General features: G+C 44.8%; 1 protein-coding gene across 1 annotated transcript in view; it reads left to right on the top strand.

The window, feature by feature from the left end:
- Nucleotides 1-21,360, top strand: part of CSMD2 (CUB and Sushi multiple domains 2) — a 543,771-nt gene that overhangs the window by 246,239 nt on the left and 276,172 nt on the right. Inside the window, 1 exon segment of the mRNA XM_043573327.1 lies at nt 5,124-5,245. Coding sequence (XP_043429262.1) covers nt 5,124-5,245 — 122 coding nt within the window.

The following is a 21,360-nucleotide window of genomic DNA, read 5'->3' as shown; positions in this document are numbered from 1 at the left end:
ACAGGGAAAATGACCAAAATGCTCTGAATCATCTCCCTCATTCTCAGAAGATGGGAGTGGAAGATGGGAGTGAAATGTGGGAAATATGGCACAAATTGGCGGAATTAAATGCCATGAAAATTAACAGGTGGCTGTCTTCCTTCTTGGTGGCCTTCACTGGACCAGCTTCTCAGGCCCACTCCTTAAACACTAATTTTGTTCAGAATTCTGTTTTCATCCCCTCTTCTCCTGTCCCCTCCCCTCTCTCTCCTCTACCACTCCTACCCCTACCTTCCTCTCCTCTCCTTTGTAGTTATTACCCCTAGGTGATGTACTGACTGTGCCAGAATATATATATATATATATATATATATATATATATTCTGTATATGTATGTATGTATATGTATGTATGTATATATGTACATGTATATGTGTATATGTATGTATGTATATATGTATATATATCTATATATATCTATATATATCTATATATATGTATATATGTATATATATATTCATACATATGTGTGTATATATATATATTAATGATAAAGCTCCCATTTATTACACCATTTATACTTGTATAAAGCATTGCAGTATGCATTTTTCATAATTTATTTGTGAAGAAAGTGGAAATATCCATATTTTATGTTTAGCTCAAGCTTAGAATGGTCAACCTTCTTGCTCAAGGTAATAAAGCTAATGGGTTGAGCTGTGATAAATCCTGACTCCAAAGTCTCTATCCTACTTGAAAATGGCACCTGGACATCCTTTGGAGTCAGTATACTGGATGGAACCACATAGAAGAACACCCTCTTCCCCCACTTTTTAGTAACTTTTATTATGATTTAATTGTAAACTCACAGACAATTTTCAGGAAATGTGCAAATGTGCATTCTTTACCCAGATTTAGACAACTAATTTTGAGGAGTTAATGAACAAGAAGGAGGCTGAGAAGGATCAGTCAGAGAGGTAAGAGAAGAGCAAAGAGGCAACACAGAAGCCAACAAATGTGAGTTTCACAAAGAGAGAAGGAGCTGTAGGGTCAGATTCTCCAGAGAGGTCAAATGTAGCAAAGACCAGAAACCAACGCATAGGGTTCAGTGGCTCAACTGAGTGGCAAATGTTTGAAGTTGCCTCCGTGAGAAATTGTCAAAGAAGAACACAGATAAGGGAGAGGGCTAACTTGCACTGAAGCTTCAATTACCATGGAAACCATGAATCTACATGGTAGAATTCATCAATGGCAGATATAAGACTATTGAGGGTGTAAGAGTATTGAGGTCTAGACTGGGTAGTGAAGGAAGGGCCAGGTAGGGATCAGTAGGCAGGGAGAAATGAGGGAGCCAGAGGGCTGGAGGGGCCTATGTTAGGACAACAGGAGCATTGAAACCTAGTAACTCTGCTTCATATAGAGGCGACAGGGGAAAGAATGGAATGATGGAGTTTAAGATCTCACAGGTGGACTCTCCTAAGTCCCAGAGCAGCAGGCCCTGGCTACGCTCATGGACATGGTTGACCTTGGGCAGGGACACCAGATCTCATGAGGAGGGGCTGGCCTCTGAAAGGCGAAGGAGCCATCTCTCTGTTGAAATCTGAAGGGAAGAAGTAGATGAGCACATAAGCAGACAGGAGTGCAGATTTGGGGGCTGAGAGAGAGGCTATGCCCACCAGATGTCCTCTGTTTCATCCACAGAGACTAAAGCAAGGTCATCAACTGATAGTGTGGGGAGGCTAAGGGAAGGGTGAGAGGTATGGGGGCATGTAGAAGGCTTAAGTCTTTGAGAAGAGTGTAGAGCTAATGGCAGAGTCACCGGGCAATATCTAGGATTTTTGGGGGTGGGTAATCATGAATTAATAGTGGTATCAATCTTCCTATTCATGTGCCTTTCCTTTAGCAAAGATCTGTTGTATGGGGACAGGGCCTGGAGAATGTAGGTTGAAGGGTTCATCCATGATTGCTGTCATCCAGGCTGATAAAAGGAAAAAGGAGCAAGAGACTTTGGTGGGTCTGTAAGAAAATGATCATAATGGTGGACCGTGGAATCAAAGTTAGATAAGGACAGAAGAGAGGATGGGGAACTTATGGCTAAAGAGAAAATGTTGGTGTCTGTGGGGTGATATCTCAGTGAAGATCAGAGGAGAGTTTCTTAGGGGGTCCAGCAAACATTTGCGAAAGGAAATACTGGGGGGTGGGAGAAAGCTCTCCACTGCAGAGGGCTGCAGGGGAAACACCAGCCTGGGGAGAAGGAGACAGGCTTCAGTCAAGGCAGGAGGTAGATGGGAGGTTTTGAATGATGTTGCAGCTACCAGTCAGGGTTTGTTTGCCTTGGAATTGGTGCTGGGAACCTGGTTTGAGAGGCCTGGGGAAAGGGCAGAAAGGAAGGTCAGTAGCAGGAGAGGTGGGGCAAGGCAGCATGGAATAGGGTGGGAATAAGATTTGGGGAGAAGACCGAAGATCAGAGGCACTAGCATCTGGAGTAGTTCCCTTTCTGGTGCCTAGTTGTTTCAGTGCCAGAATTGGCTCTGGATCCCGGTGGTATCTCCCTAAGCTCCCCTAAGCTCCCCTGGGTTGCTATCTGTATAGCTTAGGCATGAAACGTCCTGGAGAAGTCTCTCATAGAAGTTATCCAGAAGAGCATTTGATAGGAAAAGGCAGATAGAGAAACACAAACGTGTTTATTCATTTATTCAGACCTTGTCCGAACACCTACCATTTTGCCAGCCTGTGTGGGTGGCATCGATGAGCTGTCCATCTGTCGGTGGGATCCCAGAGTCTGGCTGCTCAGGGGGATGTCTGTCTGTCCACAGACCTCCTGACCCTATCCAGACAGCAGAGGGGAAAAGTGCTCTATTCTGAACCTATCTTAAGGTGCCCCGTGTTAACTGTCTTCACATTGTAATATTTAAGCCCTTCAAGCCCCTTAAAGTGGTAAATGCCTTTTTGACCTGTTCTCTCTAATGATCTTCAGCATGTTTCAACAGAATGCAAACACATCTAATTTTCAGAAACAAGTACAGGATAAATTGAGTCTGAAGCTGAGGGCTTTTGAGGCAACAAAAACTGACTTTCCAGAAGAGGTATAAATGGTGCTTGCTAGTGGATCTGTAGGGATTTCCTGCAGGGCTGGGGTTCTAAATCCCCAAGTCCTCTTTGCAAGGGTGGGTGGGATCATGGTTTTGGTTTTGATGGTCTTCTTCTAATTTGGATAGTAATGAATCCTATGTAAAGAAACCGAGGAAAGTAGGAAAAAGATCTTTGGCCTTGAGAAAGGAATGAACATGGCATCAGGAGTCCGACAGTCCCCTTTGTTGAATATTGATGATGTCCCAGGATCTGAATGAGTCTTCACATCCAGTATCTCATCTAATTTCATCCTCACCATGCCTTGATGAGGTGGTATCACTAGCCCCATTTTACAGATGAAGTAGGATCAGAGAGGCTTTCCAACCTAACCAGGCTTAACCAACCAGCAAATGGATTTAAAATCCAGAAGGCTAAGCTGGTAAACTCCACAGCCTGTGCTCTCCTCCTCATGGTGGGCTGCCTTCAGGCTCAGTTGTGTCGAGTACAGTCTACGAATCTAAGAGTTTCCCAGCACAGAATTACAGGCACAGTCAGATGTACATGAAGGGAATGGAGTAAAGGGTTCCCCTAGGGCTTTGTTCAAACTTGACTCAACCGCCATTGGAGCTCATGAGAGAGAAGATCCTTCAGGTGCAAGACCAGGGTGAGCCACCAGAAGGAACATCCTTGCTGAAGGGACTGAACTCATAGAGAAGGAGCAATTCTGAACCATGGCCACTTACAGATCACCCTCTGGCAGCATTCGCTCCACTTGATTGTAGCTGTTTTCATACCTATTTCCTCCACTTGCCAGTGGCCCTTCCGAGAGGAGGAGTTGTGTCCTAGATATTTTTCTCTCCCCACACTCTGCCTGGCCCATAATAGGCACTCAATAAATGTTGGAATGAGTGAGTGCAGGAATGAGTGCATGAAATGAGCAGATTAAATATGTCCAGGGGCCGTGGAACCGGCGTCCCAGGCCCTGGAAGGAAGGCTTTCCTGGGAAAGGTTTATCATGGCCGTTATCCGCATGCGGAGAGGAGCCCTAGGATATTTTGCCCCATCAGAGGAAACCAGGTTTGACACCACTTTCATTTTATATACTTAAGCTTGTTGAATTTGCCCACTATTTCTTTACTGTTAGGCACTTTGCCTACAATTAGGATAAATTGCCATGTGGGCAGCAACAGAACAGACTCATAGAACTCTTTATTAAAATAGCTGAGCGCTAACATTGAAGAATGATGTGGCCAGAACCAAAGAACACGTTTTTAAAGGAGGCAAACACCTAGGTACAATGTAGTACCTTAACTGTTATCAATCACTACTTAATCTAATTAGTTTAGAAGCTATTTTAAAGAGCTTAATTAGATTAAGCTGTGATTGATAACACTTTATATCTACTTGAGTAGAGCACTTCTTCTAATTCACCTTGAATCTTTATGCTTCCAGTCAAAAGCCTGTTTCAGACATGTGCTGAGCGTGGGGAAGGAGTTGGGAAGTACTTGATTAGCACTGAAATCACTCTGGGTGCCCAGCGCCAGGCTGAGCTGGGGGCCTTGGCAGAGTCCTTGGGTGCAGACATTCTGAGACCTCATGGGGTGGCCTTGACAGGGACATCTTGAGATTCTACTTCAAAGAGGCTGAGAGCAAATGGGGACACACAGACAGGTCAGCAGTGCAAGGGGTGAGCCACTTAGCAGGCCCATAGGTGCCTGGGGCCTACCTGGCTTTAAGTCAACATGGGGAGTACTAGTCCATACCCTCTTGGGGGAGACGAGCTGCGCAATCACAGTAGAGTCAGGCTAGGGAGGCTTGCCTAGCCTGACCATGGAGGCTCATCATTGTCTCCAGAGCAGCAGGTGAGGACACGTGGGGCCTGCCCCTACCCCCATGTTCCTGGAACTGTGACTTTCCTTTGAGCCTGCTGAAAACTGGGGAAGGAAATAGGAAGCAGGTTATATTTGGGGAGGGGCTGTATAGACTTCAGGCCCTTCTGGCTCCAAGTAGGAGGTGGGGACGGGAACTAGATCTAGTCTAAACTAAGATGCTTGCCTTTCATCTCCTCTCTGCAGCCCGCATGTGTGATGCCCACCTTCGAGGCCCCTCAGGCATCATCACCTCCCCCAATTTCCCTATTCAGTATGACAACAATGCACACTGTGTGTGGATCATCACAGCACTCAACCCTGCCAAGGTAAGGCTGCCGGGGGAGGATGGGAAGTGTCCCATGGGCAGGGCTGGGCTAGGAACAGTTGGTCTACAAGGGGTTTCAAGCCTAGAACTTGCTTGTGGTAGATTCTCTGCAGGCAGTTCCTAAAAACTGTTTTTCTTAAATATCAAGGAGTAAAATGCATAATTGTAAAATATGAGTAAAATATAAAGAGCATCAATACAACCAACAACTGCATAGTCATCTCCCAACTTAACAAAAACCAGAGTTACCTTAGTGATTCATGTCCCTTACCAATCTCATTCCATTCCCTATCCTTCAGGTACCTTGACTGTGTACTTGTTATTCCTCTGCTTTTCTTTATAGTTTGCATGTCAGTGTGTATCCTTAAAAAACATTATTTAGTGAGCAAGCATTTGGACTTTGTATAAACATAATCATGTTGTATGTATTCTTAATCAACTTTGCTCAAAATTGTGTCTCTAAGATTTATCTATGTTGGTGTGTGTACTTCTGAACCGCTGTATACATCTCTTCATATGTTTATTTCACATTTAGTTTTTTCCTGTGCAATGCCCTTTGTCCTCATAAATTTTACAAGTATCTGGCCAAAATCCACAAAATAACATGTTTGAATCTTTATTTTAATTATGACAAAACTACAGATGAACTCGAGAAGAACTGATATCTTTATGATACTGAGTCTTCCAGTCCATGAGTATGGTACATCTGTTTCCGTAGGGCTTCTTTAATGGCTGTCAATAAACTTGTGTAATTTTTTTACACAAAAAAATCTATTTAATCTGTTTACCTCTAGGTAGCTTTATTTATTGTTACTATTGTAAATCATATCTTTTAAAATTTCATTTTATCCCTAGTTGTTTCTAGTGTTTAGAAATACTATTAATTTTTATTCTTTGATTTTTTTTTAACATAGCAACTTTTATAATAATTTATCTGTGAATTATTTGGGATATCTACAAAGGACAAAGAATGATGGTTTCATTTCTTCCTTTCTAATGTTTATACCTTCTCTTTTTCTTTTTCTTGCCCTCATGTATAATATCAATCCTGCAGTATAATATCAGTCATTGTGATTGATGGGCACACTTGTCATTGTTCGATGTTAAATAGAATGTTTTTATTTTATCATTAAGTATGATGTTTGCTGAAGTTTTTTTTAATTTTTAGTTTCTTTCTTACCCTAGCTTTCTAAGCACTTTTATTGTGAATGAGTGTAGAGTTTTATCAAGCACCTTTCTATATCTATTGATATAATCATGATTTGCTCCTTTATTTTCTTAGGGTGGTGAATGACATTGGTTGATTTGTCTAATATTAAACCAACCTTGCATTCCTGGGGTAAACTCAAGTTGGTCTTTTAGTATTATTGTTATAAATGCCTGATTTGCTAATATTTTGTTTGGTAATTTGCTTCTGTTTTGTTAGTGAGATTGGCCTTTGTTTTTCATATTAACCTTGCCAGATTTTTTCATCAAGTTACTTTTAGCCTTATAAAATGATTTGGCAAGTGTATCCTCTCTTTCTGTCCTATGGAGTTATTAGCAAAGATTGGAATAACTTCTGCCCTGGAAGTTTTGTGGAGCTTTTCAGCAGAACTATCTGGGTTTGGTGTACTTTGTTGGAAGATTTCAAACTATAGATTTAATACTTTTAATGACCAAAGGACTATTAGGATTTTTTTTCTTCAGTCCCTTTTAGTAAGTTTTCAAATTTATTGGTCATAAAGTTGTGCATACTATCTCTTACTATATATATTTTATTCCCTCTTTTATTTCTAATTATGTATCTTTTTAAATCAATATTGCCAGAGGTTTCACATTTTTTATTCTTTGCAAATAACCAGTTTTGGTTCCATTAATATTTCTTTTGATATATTTATTTTTTACTTCACCAATTTCTTTCCTTCTGTTATATTTGGGTTTATTCTGTTATTCCTGTATTTAGCATGTTAATTTTGATGCTTAATTCATTATTTTTCAAACTTATCTAAGCATCTAAGACTATAAATTTCCCCCTGAGAGCTATTTTGGCTACATTCCCACAGGGTTTTATATGTTGTATTTCTATTATACTTTAATTAAGAATATTTTCCAACTCTATTATTCTTTTATCTTTTAACCATGAATTTTTTAGAAATATTTCTTAATTTTCAAGTAAAGGATTTTTCAAACTGTCCTTTTGTTAGTGATTCTAAAGCTCATGGTCAGAGAACATTGTAATTGAATCATTTGAAGTCTGTTGAGACATGCTTTTGGATCAGAAATGTCATTTTTCACATATATTCTTTGCGTGCTTAAAAAATAAACTGTATTTTGTAGTTTTTGTGTTCTAATATCTTCGTTACATAACCCTGTTAATTGTGCTTATATCTTTTTTATCTTCATTGGTTTTGTCTTCTTGATCAGTCAACTGCAGAAGAAGGCATATTGAAATCTCCCACTATGATAGTAGTTTGCCTATTTTTCCTTGAAGTTCTGTCAGTTTTTGCTTTATATTTTTTGAGACTGTGTTATTGGACATGCAAGTTGAGAATTATATATCTTGCTGATGAATTGAACTCTTTCAAAAATAGTTATATAATGACTCTCTTTACCTATAGTAATGTTTTTTACTTTAAAACTTTCCCCCCACACTATCCATCAAGCTTTTTGTTGTTGTTGTTGTTGTTGTTGTTGTTGTTGTTGTTGTTGTTTTTGGTTGGGGGAGGGTCGTTTAACAAATCTTTTCTGTTCTCTTGTTTTCAAATTTTACTTCCTTATGCTTTATGTGTGTCTTATGTATAGCTGGATTTTTAAAAATCCACTCTAACAATTCATCTTTCAGCTAGAAAAGTTAGACCATTTAAATTATACTGTCACTTCTATTTTTTAGAGTTACCCAAGACATATTAATTTGCACATTTAATAAAAGCTAATGTAAATAGTAATTTTATGTTCCTCTTGTAAAGTGAGAGCTCTTAGAGGATTTTAATTACTCCCTCCCAATTCATACTGTATGGTGTGTATTTTCATGTTGCCTTTCTTTTCCTCACAAGTCATGATTATTCTTGTTTAATAAAACTAATGTCCATTTAGATTTACTTGCACATTTACCACTTTGTTCACTATTCCTTCTTATGTATATAGTCCTTCTCTTTGGAATTTCTTTCTCCCCAAGTCCATGCTTTAGAATTTATTTTCCTGTTGATGACAAAATTTCATAGTTCTTGTTTGTCTTAAAATGTCTGCTCTCCCCTTGTTCTTCAAAGAACATTGGTATTCACTAAGTATTTGATTCTTGGTTGATAATCATATTCTCTCTGCACATGGAAGTATTCCAATATCTTCTAGCTCCCATTGTGGCTGTAAGCTTATTGTCATCCCTTTGTATGATATTCTTCTCACTGCTTTTATGGTCTGTTCCTTGTCTTTATTGTTCTGCAGTTTCATAATCAAGTGTCTAGTTGTGGCTATCTTGGTATTTATCCTGCTTGACTTCATTAAGCTCTTGAATCTATGGATTGTTATCTTTCATTGATTTCGGAAAATTTTTAGCCATTGTCTTTTCAACTGTTTTCTCTCCTTTATGCTCTCTCTATCCTGCTCCTGAAATCTGGCAAAGCATATTAATCTTTCTCACCCCATCTTCTATGTTTTATAACTTTTACCATTTTTTAAAAATTTTAAAAAAATTTTTTTTAGTATTTTTGAGTGAAAGAAGTAGACAGACAGAGTACAAGCAGGGGAGGGGCAGAGAGAGAGGAAGACACACAATATGAAGCAGGCTCCAGGCTCTGAGCTGTCAGCACAGAGCCCGACACAGGGCTTGAACTGCAAGATCATGACCCGAGCTGAAGTCAGATAGCTAATCAACTGAGCCACCCAGGCACCCCAACTTCTACCATTTTCTCTCATTCTTTTCACTAATTCTCTGTTAAGCTGCATCTAATCTCTGTTGAATTCATTCCCTGAAGATTTGCTTTAATTTCAAATAGCACCATTTTTATTTTATGAGGTCCTATTTGTTTTTTTAAGTGTTCTTGATCATATTTTATAGTATTTTGCCCCCTACTCATATGTTTAGACCCCTCTTTAATTCTTTAAGTATGTTACACATACTTATTTTATATTCTGTACCTGTTAATCCCAAATCTGAAATCTTTTTAAGTTTGGTTCCGTTATCTGTCATTTCTTACTTCTTGCCCATAGAACCACGTTTCCTTATTTTTTCTGTCTATAACTCTTGACTGTGTGGTTAGAGTCATAAACCTTGTGGGACTTCTCTGAGACCTGGGGAGAAGGTGGTTTCTTCCGGAGACAGCTTACATTCACTTCTGCCCAGTGACTAGTGGCATTACCAAACCAGAAACCTTTTGATAGTAAATTCTTAGTGTGAAGGTTTCAAACCACCCAAGTAATCTGCACACCCATGTGAAGGCAGACTTACTGTGAAGGAGTCTCAAGGGAAGTTTTCTGTGTGCTGTCCACTCAGTGTCAAGATCTCAGATAAATAATCAGCCTCCAGACCAGCCCAGAGGGCAGTCATGGCAGATGAGAAGGCAGGCATGCTTGTTGCTCACTCACCCTCACACTAAGGCTGCAGCTTTATTCAGGGGTGTCACACTAGAGTCCCCACCTTGGTGGGTCCTGATCTTTGTCTCCTGTTCCCTCTTCTCCACAAGGCCCTGAAAACCAGAGCTCTACTTTACCAGTCTTTAAAAATGCACTCAAAGCCAATGCCAACTTCATGCTCTAAATCACATTTAGAGTCCCTACAATCACTGGGTTTGGACTCTGAATATTATTACTTTATTAGTCTGCCCAGACTGCCATAACAAAATATAGCAGACTTAACAAGGAACATTTTTTTTCTCACAGTTCTGGATGCTAGAAGTTCACAATCAAGGTGCCAGCAAACTCAGTCTCTGGCAAGGCCTCTTCCTCGTTTGTAGATGGCCTCCTTCTCATATGGCCTTTCTTCTGTGTGAATCCAGAGAGAGACTTTCTGGTGTATTCTGCTCCTCTTATAAGGACACCAATCCCATTGGATTACAGTCCTACCCTTATGACCTCATTTAACCTTAATTACCCCCATAAAGGCTCCATATCCAGATTCCATCACATTGGGGGGTTAGGGTTTCAACATATGAATTTTAGGGATATATGATTCTGTTTATAGCACTTAATAATTTATAAAAAGCTTTTTTTTTCCTTTTTAAATTTTACTCAGTATTTTTAAGTTGTTTGGTCAAGGTGCTTAGGACCACAGTGCTGGGGACAATGGAAACAGATTTCCTCTATGAGGCATTTCATAAAGAAAGAGTTTATTTCATCAAACCGTTTGATGATGAACCTAGTCAAAGGGGAAGGATGCTTCAGTCACATGGGGATGGAGGCTGGCCCAGAAGAAGGACTTACTACCACAAAGTTATTAAGTTGTTGATGAGAAGACTCTTTCTTGGGTATTGTTAAAGATACTTAGCTCAGTCTTCTTTTGCACCTGAAGATGAAGTGCAAGAGAAAGTGTAGGTAAGGCCTGAGAAGTTTATGAGAAACAATTTGATTCACCCTCCCCTCCCCTGCCCAGAAGAGCTAGTCTTGGCTGGTGTGTGAAGGTCAGTGGCCCCATATCAGTCACTCCCTCACATGTCCTGCAGGAGGAGGTCACACCAACCTGGGTTCCTGAAAACAGCCTCTCCAAAGGGTATCCCTCAGAATGAAGCTGTAAAAAAGGATGTTCCTGTCATCTCCATGGGTTCTTTATGAACTTCAGGCAGTGCTGAGAATCCCAGAAAGGCTGAAGGAAGTCCCTTACTGACACCACACTGGAGGAGAGTCAGGGAGCATTGAGGGCAGAAAGATGGGGGTATAAGTGGGGCAACTCAAAATCCAAGACTAAAGAATCAGAACTGCCTTCCTGCAAACATCAGGGGAAATGCACAGTGTGTTTCTAACTTTGTCCACTGACCCACAGGGGAGATACAGGTGTGTCCAAGGACTGTCTGTCCAATCCCCTTTGGAGCATTTCCCACAGCAAAAAGCACAGTCTCTTCAAGTTCACAATATGTCATGAGATGAGCACTTTTTCATTCATTGACTATAGATATGATCTCTGCCTTTGAGGAACAATACATAGGAGAGAAGACAGGCCTATAAATAAAAAGCTAGAGTTTGGGTAAGTGCTGACGGAGGGGTATTCAGTTCGCTATCTTGGAAAATGTTGGAAGGAGCCACTAACTGGAAGGTCAGGAAGTTTTCACAGAGGAGGAGACATTAGAGCAGGATCTTAAAGGATGAGTTGGCTTGGAAATCATTATCTGAGAGTAGATGCAGGTGTAAAGGCACTGAGATGTAGAACACCTCTCAGAACTGAAAGTAATTCAGCGTGTCTGGATCAAGATGAGGATGGGAAGGTCATAGGATCCAGATTATGGTCAACCTAGATGCTTGGCAGAGAGGCTTGGGTTTTGTCCTGAAACAGATTTTTAAGGGTACAGGTGTTAGACCCTTGAAAATAACGGTAACAGTTTATATGCTGAGCACTGAGCTAAGCCTTCTGTATAAATGATTTTATTTCATCCTCTTCACAATTAATTAGGTTTTAAGAGACCCACTTGATGGATAAAGAGCGTGAATTGTGGATAGGTTGAAAGGGTAGGAAACTTAGCCATAGTGCGTAGCCAGGGAGTGGCATCACCAGGATTGAAACCTGGTCTTTGTGACTCCACTGCCCATACATTTCAGTGGCTGGGCTATGCTGCTGGATGGAACAAGGTCCCAGAGTAAATGGGAGGGTGTAGGACTGACAGCCCTGGGATCAGCCTTGGTAAGGATGAGAGTCCTGCTTTCTTCTGAACAAAAGCAATAGCAGGAAGGTCTGAGTTTTTGAAGGATCACTCTGGCAGCAGTGGAGAGGATTCAAGAGGGATACTGGAGGGAGAGAGACCACTTAGGAGGCAGAAGCAATTACCCAAGTAAGAGAAATGGGGACACCAACCAAAGGCTTTGGAAACATGGAGAGGGAGACAGATTTAAGAGAAATGTAGGGAATGGAATGGGACTTGGTGGCTGACTGGCTGTGAGGATCAGGAGAGAAAGAGCGTCTTACTCAACAATGTATCCCAAGTGACCAGCACAGTGCCTGGAACATAATGATCACCCAGCAAACATTGACTCAATGGACAGATGAATAATGACTTGATACTTTCCGACTTGGCCCAATGGGAGTCTTTAAAAGAAAATGAAACAGGAAGAAGTGTTTTCAGTGGTCAGGATGGAAACATGGTACATTTGAAGTGCCTGTGTTTCATCCAGTGACATTTGGATACACTGGTTGGACACTGGGTCAGTCTGGGTTCAAGAGAGAGATTTGGGTGTTACTTCATCAGCACATGGGTGAGAATAGAAGCCTAAGGAATAGACAACACTTCCTGGAGAGAGTGAAGAGAATAGGAAGATTCTGAATGGATCTGGGAACACCATCCTTATAGATGAAAGAAATACAGTGCAAGACACAGGAAGAGCAGTGTAAGGTAGGAGAATCACACCACAGAGGGAGGAAGGGTTTCCAACCAGAATATGTCTGACAGTGGTGGTGATGAACAAGTCTTGTTGGGGAAAGCACTGGAAAGAGACTGTTGCCTTTGGCCTTGGAAGAGGACCTTTCAGTGAAGCTTTGGGGACGGAAACAACTGTGGGGCAGGAAGTGAATGGGTGCGAGGGGAGGCTCTAGGGACAAGGAGCCTAGATAGCTCTTTTGATAAGTTTCAAGGTGACATAAAGGAAGGAGAAAGGGCATGAGAGGGAAGGAGCGTGGACAGAAAGTTTGGGGCTGCTCAGAGTGTTGGTTTGTTTAGGACGCTAGAAACTAGAGTATGTTTGTAGGCTGAGGGCGGAGCAGGCAAAGAGGAAGAGAGTGAAGATGTAGAAGTATCTGAAGTAAGTGAGAGGCACCTAGGACTGAGACGACAGGGTCTCCCTTGCAAGGAGCAGGTGAAGAAGGATGGTGTTAGGAGAGGCTGAGGTTTGCCTGCAAGTGAGCAGAGCGGGACACATGTCCCTGCCTCTCCTTATGGTCATGAGATGATTATTCATCCCAGGCACCTGGGTATCTGTGGATGTGAGGACTCTTCCTGGAATTCCATTCCCCTTCTAGAACCTTTGCTGGCTGAGCTTAAGAGGGAGGAATGTTCCAGTAACTAGGACTCCCCTCCCCCCGCTGCCCTCAGGAGCCATAAAAAGGTCCAAAGAGAAATAAAATGCTCTGGTGTGGAAATTGCCAAGAACCTATGTCAAGACACCAGCATTGATGGAGCACCTATGGGCAGAGCACGAGCTCTGCACGGTGGGGACAAGAACTTACAGTCTTATTGGGGCAGTGGGTGAATGGTAGGTCTGTACTCAGTAAACTAAGAATAAAACAATTACAAATACCCAGTCCATCTTCCTGGAAGCTTAGCATATTCAAGGAGAAGAGACAAGGCTCAGAGCAAGTGATGCTGGCCTATTCCAAATGGCTCCACATTCTCCCTTTGATTGAGATATCCTTGAGAAATGTCAGCCCCACCTTGGCCATGTGGGCTATCTTGGTCCTTAGAGTCATTCTACCCACAATAATATTCCCAAACTTTGGTTAATCATCAAAAATACCCAGAGAGGTATTTTGAGGCACAAATTCCAGAGCTCTTTGAAGATATGATTCAGTGGATCTGGGATGGATGCCTGGAACCTGTACCTTTAAAGGGTGCCCCTGAGGCTCTGACCAGCCAAGCTTATGGATAAACAACAACCCCCTTGCCTTGCAGCAAAGCGCACAGGGCCCACCCGTCCCTCCGTCCCTCCACTCAGGCAACCCTGGCTTCAGCCGCACTGAACTCCTAGTTTGTAGACATACCTGGCCCTTTAAGACCTCTGTCCGGGCACATCCTATCTCAGTGTGCCTTCCTTTCCCCTCCAAATTTCTGTCCCCCTTTGAGACACAGCCCAAATACCCCTTCTTCTGAGAAGCCCTCCTAGCTCCAACCAAGTCTTTGTTCTACTTCGGTTCCTATAGCATTTTATCAGCACCTGTCGTCTGTGTGGGTTTCATGTCGTGCTATGTTTAGAATCTCCTTCTCCCATAGCCCATGAGTGCCCTGAAAGCAGGGATGGCATTTTGTTGAGTCCTTCTTCAGTCAGCGTGGGTGCTTGGCACAAAGGAGGAGCTCAGCAGATGTTTGAATGTGCAAAGAACTGATGGAGAAGACCTGTCTCTGGGTCAGGTATCTCTCAGGTACAGCCCTGCCACGTGAAGCCTGGGGGCCTCCTGTCAGGTCCTCTCAGTTGGGCCTCCCAGAAGACATACTGATGCCATTTTTGCAGTCAGAACTGAAGCCCAGACCCGCGTCGGTGCCCCCTACCTGCACACATCTACCTTTTTTCTGAAGCTCCTCGGTGTGAACTCAAGACATGATCTGATTTGCACATGAACCTCACTGGATGTGAGCCCGAGAGTCAAGCCACGTTCGCTAGAGAGGAAGTAAAAGCAAGGCAGGGGAGACAGAGAGAGGTGGGAGGAGGAGGGCGGTGGGCCAAGGAAAGGAGAGGGAAAGGAAAGCTCCTGTTATGAACCTCAAAGCCAAAGATAACAGCCTTTTGATGATTGTTCCTTGGGGATTACCAGTATCACTCCCCCTTTGTAGACCTGCAGAACTGAGAAATCACGCCCCAGGCAAATGATCACTTGCTAGTGCAAATGTCAGGAGCACATTTGTTGGCCCATTTGTTCACTCACTTGTGAACATTCAGCAAACATGTACTCATGCCCTGTCCATGCTGGGCCCCATGTAGAGGCTGGCTGGCTACCAGAAGGGTCTCCCCCAAGTCCCCCAAGCCCATTCCTGGAGTGGGACCCTTTAATGACTTCCTGCAAAACCTGCTAAACCTGATTCCGTGCCTCTTACCCTTGTCCTCACTGTATGTCACCTCTTGGTGTTCCTTTCTTCCTTGACCTGGCTGTGGCCTTGGTGTCCCCCCACCCCCTCCTCTGTTCTTCAAGGCAGGCCCTGCTCCTCCACTGTCCAGGACTTTCTGTGGCCCTCATATGTGCCCCATCCCCATGCGTCCACAGTGCCAGCACCCGTCACACCGCGTGGTGTTTTCCACATGCTCCCGCGTCTCCTCTTCGAGACTGAGGTCTCTCAGGACAGTGGCCACGTTTCGCTTGCCTGCAGCTGCCTCTCCAAAGCAGAGCACTTGGCAAATGCATTTTAACGGTTGAATGAATAAGTGAATAAATGAATTCATCAGTCAGTGAGTGGATGAGCCCATGAATGGATGAAAGGCTTTGCTACTCTCAGAGCCTCGAGAATTCAACCTGAGTTAGTGACCAAAGTTCCGGAACTTCTGAAAGTTCTTAGTTTCTGCCCCTGGGCTTTCTTTCCCAGCCTCCGCCAAAGCCTCAAGGGTACTGGCGGCCGCTCCCCTTCAACTCCCAGGGTTACGGTCAGCCTTCCCACTGGCCTGCCTTCCTCCCCAACCCCAAGAGCCACCTGTCCAGCCCTGATCTGAGCCCTCAGCAAGACCCGGCCAGGAATCACCATGCAGGCTGTGCCCAGGAAAAGGGATTCCCTCCCTTTCATGGAACTAGTGGTCAAACTGACAGCAGCATTAGTAAACCGAGGCTGGGGGGGCGGGGGGGGCATGGTCAGCCCTCAGGGGCTCAGAGAAGTGCTCTGAGGCAGAATAGGGGAAGTAGGACTGGAGCAGACCATGGTGGAAGGGAGCTCTAATGAGCTGGGAAGGGGCAGACAATGCCATTTAAGCCTCAGATTTCCTTGCCAAGATGCTGAGCTTAATCCTGGGGATCAAGAGTTGGCACACTTTTCCATGGTGATGAAGCCTTTCTTCAGAACCTGTAGCCAGTAGGTCGTGATTGGCTCTGAACTGGAGAAAATGCCTCCACAGAAGCTTCAGCAAAACAGTTTATTCCCTCATAGACCAGAGGCCCAGAAGTGAAGAGTCCAGGGCTGGTTTCATATTTCATTCAGGTCTCAAGCACCTTCTATTTTTCCCTCTGCCGTCCTCTGTGTGTGGGCTCTTGTCCTCATGATCACAAGAAGGCTGTTCCACCTGGGTCCTCACATCTGTATTCTGGGAAAGCAAGGAGAAAGGTGGGGAAATGCCCTGAGGGCTCTTCAGCTCATGTCTCATTGCCCAGAATCCTGTTGCTTAGCCATCCTTAGCTCTGAGGTTAGCTAGGTTCATTGCTGCACTCCACACTCAGAGTTCTGTTAGGTACGGGTAAACGGAGGGAGAGACATTGAGTAAGCCACAGTCGATGTCTATCACAGAATCCCCAAACATGAACTAGATCAAAAGGAACTGCTTTGGTTGGAGGAGGGCTCTGCCCACTGTGGCTCCCTCTCCACCTGTGTTGGTGGCCAGGGAAGTACCTTCATGGAACCCTCCGGTGCCTGGGAAGTCAACTTGAAAAACCTTGCTCTAGGCCTGGCACACTTTTTCTGTAAAGAGCCAGATGATAAATATTTTAGGCTTTGAGGACCACGTGAAGTTTCTGTTGCACATTCTTCTTTGTAATGGCTTATTTGTTTGTTAAATATTTTAAAATGTAAGAGTACTTCTTAGCTCAAGGGACCATACAAAAACAGTCCACAGGCCGATTTGGCCCAAGGACCATAGTCATCCAGCCCCTACTCTAAGGGATCCTGGGGCACAGAGCTTTGGGTACAGAGTGAAGGAAGGCAGCAGAGGCAGGGAGTCCAGCAGGGAGGCTGTTACAAAAATTCACTCCTTGGACAAAACTGTCTCAGGCTGGGTCTCTTGGATTCCAGCTTCCAAAAAAAAAAAAAAAAAAAAAAAAATATGCCTGTGAGCTGTCAGATCCCTGCAGCCTTACTGAGGCACTGGGCACAGGCTGGCAGGCCTGGGGATCCCTGCCCTTTGGGAGGCCCTGGGCAGTGTTCAGGAAGCAAAGACTGGGGCTCCTGGGTGGCTCAGTAGGTTAAGCATCTGACTTCGGCTCAGGTCATGATTTCAGGGTTTGTGAGTTTGAGTCCCGCATCAGGTGATCAGGGTTTGTGAGTTCGAGTCCTGCACTGGGTGAGTTTGAGCCCCGCTTCAGGTAAGCTCTGCTTCGGGTAAGCCCTGCTTCTCTCTCCCTCCTTCTGTCTCTCTTGGGATTCCCAATCTCTCTCTCCCTCTCCCTCCCTCTCTCTCTCTCTCAAAAAATTAATAAATAAAATAAAAAATAAAAGTAACGTTTAAAAAAAAGGGAAGCAAGGACTATCCTCCAGAACCCAGGGTGCGCATTGCACATGGCCTTACTCCCACCCCCCACTGTTCCCCGGAAGGCAGCTGTGTGCTGAGGTGATAGTCTCCAGACTCCTCCCCCTTCCCACCACTCCAGGGCCCTGTACCAGCCTCCTGACAGGTCTCCCTGCCTCCAGCCCTCCCTTCATGCTGAGTTACAGCTTCCCCTCATGTTCACCATCAAGTCCAGACCACCCGCTCTGGCCTGCCAGGCAAAAGCCAACTGCAGACCCCACCAGGCTGCTCTCCCCCCTCACCCCTGCCCTGCCTTGACTGCCTTCCCTGCTCTTCCTTCCTAGTTCACTATTCACAGGATCTACTGGACAGAGAGCACACCCTTCTCCATCCTGTGGGGCCCAGCACACCTCCCTCCTTGGGCAGCCCCCTGTCATTTTCCCCTTCACTGCCATCTCCAGCCATTACCATCCTCACCGTGCTCTCAGCATTGGGGTTCTGCTTCTAACCTGCCAGGCAGGCGAGGTAACACTTGGGAAGCAGCTAGCTCGGTGCTTGGCACATGGCAGGTGCTCAGTCACTCTGTGCTAGATGATGGGTTCATCTACTCATAATGGGCGCAAATTGGGTGTCTGAGCTGTATACAAATATGCCTCTTTGATCACGCCTGTTTCACGTGCTGCCACTCTCCTGTCTCGGGAAGACACTTTGCGAATGTGATTGATGTGTGTGTTAGTTAATGAGTCATTATAGGATCTCATCTTTAAACAAAGGCCAAAGAGAGGAGGGAAAAAAATGAAAGCATCAGTACGTTGTGCACTGGGGGCCTGCCCCAAAACTGCAATGTTATGTCTGTTATACGGTCTACTCGGTGTAATTATCTCCTGCGTTAGGGTCAGATGCTCTAAAATGCATTTCACATCCATGGCTGCTCTAACCAGTGATGGGAATCATTTTATGGCTCTGGGTTCTGGCCTTCCAAGCAATATTTTCCCATTATAGACATAATAATCATACCCTGCCTTTTTTGGAGCTGGCTTGGTGAGCCAGTGTCCTCTGCCCCAGGGCTGGCTGCAAGGGGGTGATGGTGGCAAGAATGTGCATCCAGGGCCATTATTCCCTGCAGAGGCCAGGCCCCTCCTCCTGCAAAAGGCACTGCCAGCCTTGGCAGGATTTTGTGTGCCCAAGCATTTGCCATGCTGCTGGGATTCAGCAAAAGAGCTTAGGGAGGGTTTGAAAGGGTAAGTCATGGTCCCTACCCAGTGGACCTAAGGCCTCACTGGGGCTGCTGTGAGGCAGCAAGCGGCAAAGAGCCTGGCCTCTGGTGGCCTGGTGAGTCCCAGTTCTACCACTTGGCCGTGTGATCTTAGGCAAGTCGCCTAACATCTCTGTGCCATTTGTAAACTGGAGGTATTCATAGTAGCTACTGTTGTGAGTCAATGTGAATTGATGCATCTAAACTGCTCAGAGCAGATTGAGCATGCTGTAGGGTCAGTGCTTGTAGTGAAGAACTCTTGTTACAAAAAGATGATCAAAAACTGTGATTAGGTGTCTCAAAGAATCTCCTAGACCAGGGGTCAGCAAGCTAGCGTTGCTTTTTTTTGTAAATCAGGTTTTACTGGAGCACAGCCATACCCATTCACATATATATTATCTATGGCTGCATTCGTGCTACAACAGCAGAGGTGGGTAGTTGCAACAGACATCATATGCTTAAATATTTACTCTCTGGCCCTTTACAGAAACAGTTTGCCAGCTTTTATTCCACATGGTAACTTGTATGGGGGACTGGGAGCCTAGCAATCTGTCCTTGCTGGAGAACTGGGAAGGGTTTGGAAAATGTTCTCTGATTTAGCACTGTCTGAGCCCCTGGCACGTGCCTGGCACATGTAGTGGAGGAGCAGGTAAACAGATCAGTGCCAGTACAGCAGGTAAGTGCTGACACAGAGGTGAGGAAGGGTATCAGAGCACTTGGAGAAGACGGGCCTCAGGGAGGAGACGTTGCTAGGGGAGCCCATGGGGAAGGAGGGGTCTGTACAAACCAGAGTCGCCAATGCCCAGATCCCAGCAGATCCCCCGGTCTCCTCCATGTGTGTCTGGCTGGGAAATGGTGACATTATTCTTATAGGACAGGACCAGGGAGGGTGAGAAGGGAAGGAGTTTCCAGCCTGAGCGGATGGTCCCCCAGTGATGCCATTGGCCATCAGGGAGCGTGGGGGGCGATCTTGCCTGTCAGTGGGAAAACCAGAGGGGCTAAGGCATCCCCACTCACTGTTGACAGTTACCTGCTGTCCCCTCTTTCCTAACGCACCCCAGCCGCTGCCTGCTGCAGGCACACATACCCCCCTCACACACACACTGCCACAGCTCAGGCTCTCCTGGGTTTCCCACCAGCCCTCAGTGCTGTTGCTGCTAAAACAAAAATGACACGTCATACCTTTCCTCACAAATCGTCCATCATTTCCCCTTGTCTTTAGGACAAAGCCCAAATCCTTAGCATGACAGACAGCCTTTCCTAATCTGGACCTCCCACTTCCTCCCATCACCAGCCTCCACTTGCATCTGCATTAAGCCACTGTCAGGAGTCTCTAGACCTTTGCCCGTTCACCTGCTCCTCCCTCCGCCTGGATGGCTTCCCCTTCCTCATCCATTTAGGTAACTCGGGTTCATCTCCTGAACTCAGCCTGGGCTTCATTTCTTTTGGGAAGCCTTCCTTCCAGCCAGTGGCACTCATCTCCTCTGTCATCTTGTTCTGTGCTCGAGGGTGTACTTATAACAGAGATGCTCCCCACTGTGAACACCATGCCCCGTGCAGAGGGGCCCTCAGAAATGGTGGCCAGGCTGATGAATCAGCGCAGCAGCAGCTGGCCTCTGAGATCCCTGAAGGCACCTGGGGGGTGAGGCTGTGCAAGTCCCCTAGCAGTTTGTGGGTTTGCACAGAGGACACCTGCACAACAAGGAAAAACCATCCATGAGAATTCTCTACTCCTTGGGTCATAGAATAGAACACAAAGAACACCTCCAGCCTCCCCACTGGGAGGGGAAAGTCTTCATCAGATTGGAACCACAGATGAATGGATAAAGAAGATGTGGAGTGTACACACACACACACACACACACACACACACACACACAATGGAATATTACTCAGCCATAAAAAAGAATGAAATCTTACCATTTTCTACAACACAGATGGGGCAAGAGAGTATAATACTAAGTGAAATAAGTCTGTCAGAGAAAGACAAATACCATATGATTTCACCCATACGTGGAATTTAAGAAACAAAACAAATGATCATAAGCAGGGAAAAAAGAGAGACAAACCAAGAAATGGACTCAAGTATAGAGAGCAAACTGATGGTTACCAGAGGGGAGGAGGAGATGGGGGAGGGTGATGGAGGTTAGGGAGCGCACTTGTAGTGGTGAGCACCAGGTGTTGTGTGGAAGTGTTGAATCACTATATTGTACACCTGCAAGTAATATTACACTGTAGGCTAGCTAACTGCATTTTAAATAAAACCTTTAAAAAAATGAAACCGATAAAAAGAGGCCCAGATTAGCCATTAGGAGTGGTGCCTCTCTGTGTCCTGTCTTCATGAATGGCACCACCATCCACCTGTTCGGAGATCCACAAGTCATCCAGAATCCCGTCCCCTCCCTTGGTCCCCACACCCATCCAGTCACAAAGCCCTAAATATTGCCAGGCCCTGTCTCTCGTTTCCAGCCCCCCCACCCCCCCCACCTCCATCACTCACCTAGTGGAGTACAAATGCCTAGAACCATCCTCACCACTCTGGCCTCACTCCCACCACATCCATTTCCACACGAGCAGCCAGACGGATGTTTTTCTCAAACGCCCATGTGCCCCTGCCA

Source organism: Prionailurus bengalensis, chromosome C1 (genome assembly GCF_016509475.1).
Source record: "Prionailurus bengalensis isolate Pbe53 chromosome C1, Fcat_Pben_1.1_paternal_pri, whole genome shotgun sequence".
Lineage (NCBI taxonomy): Eukaryota > Metazoa > Chordata > Mammalia > Carnivora > Felidae > Prionailurus > Prionailurus bengalensis.
This window is presented reverse-complemented; position numbering and strand designations above follow the sequence as displayed.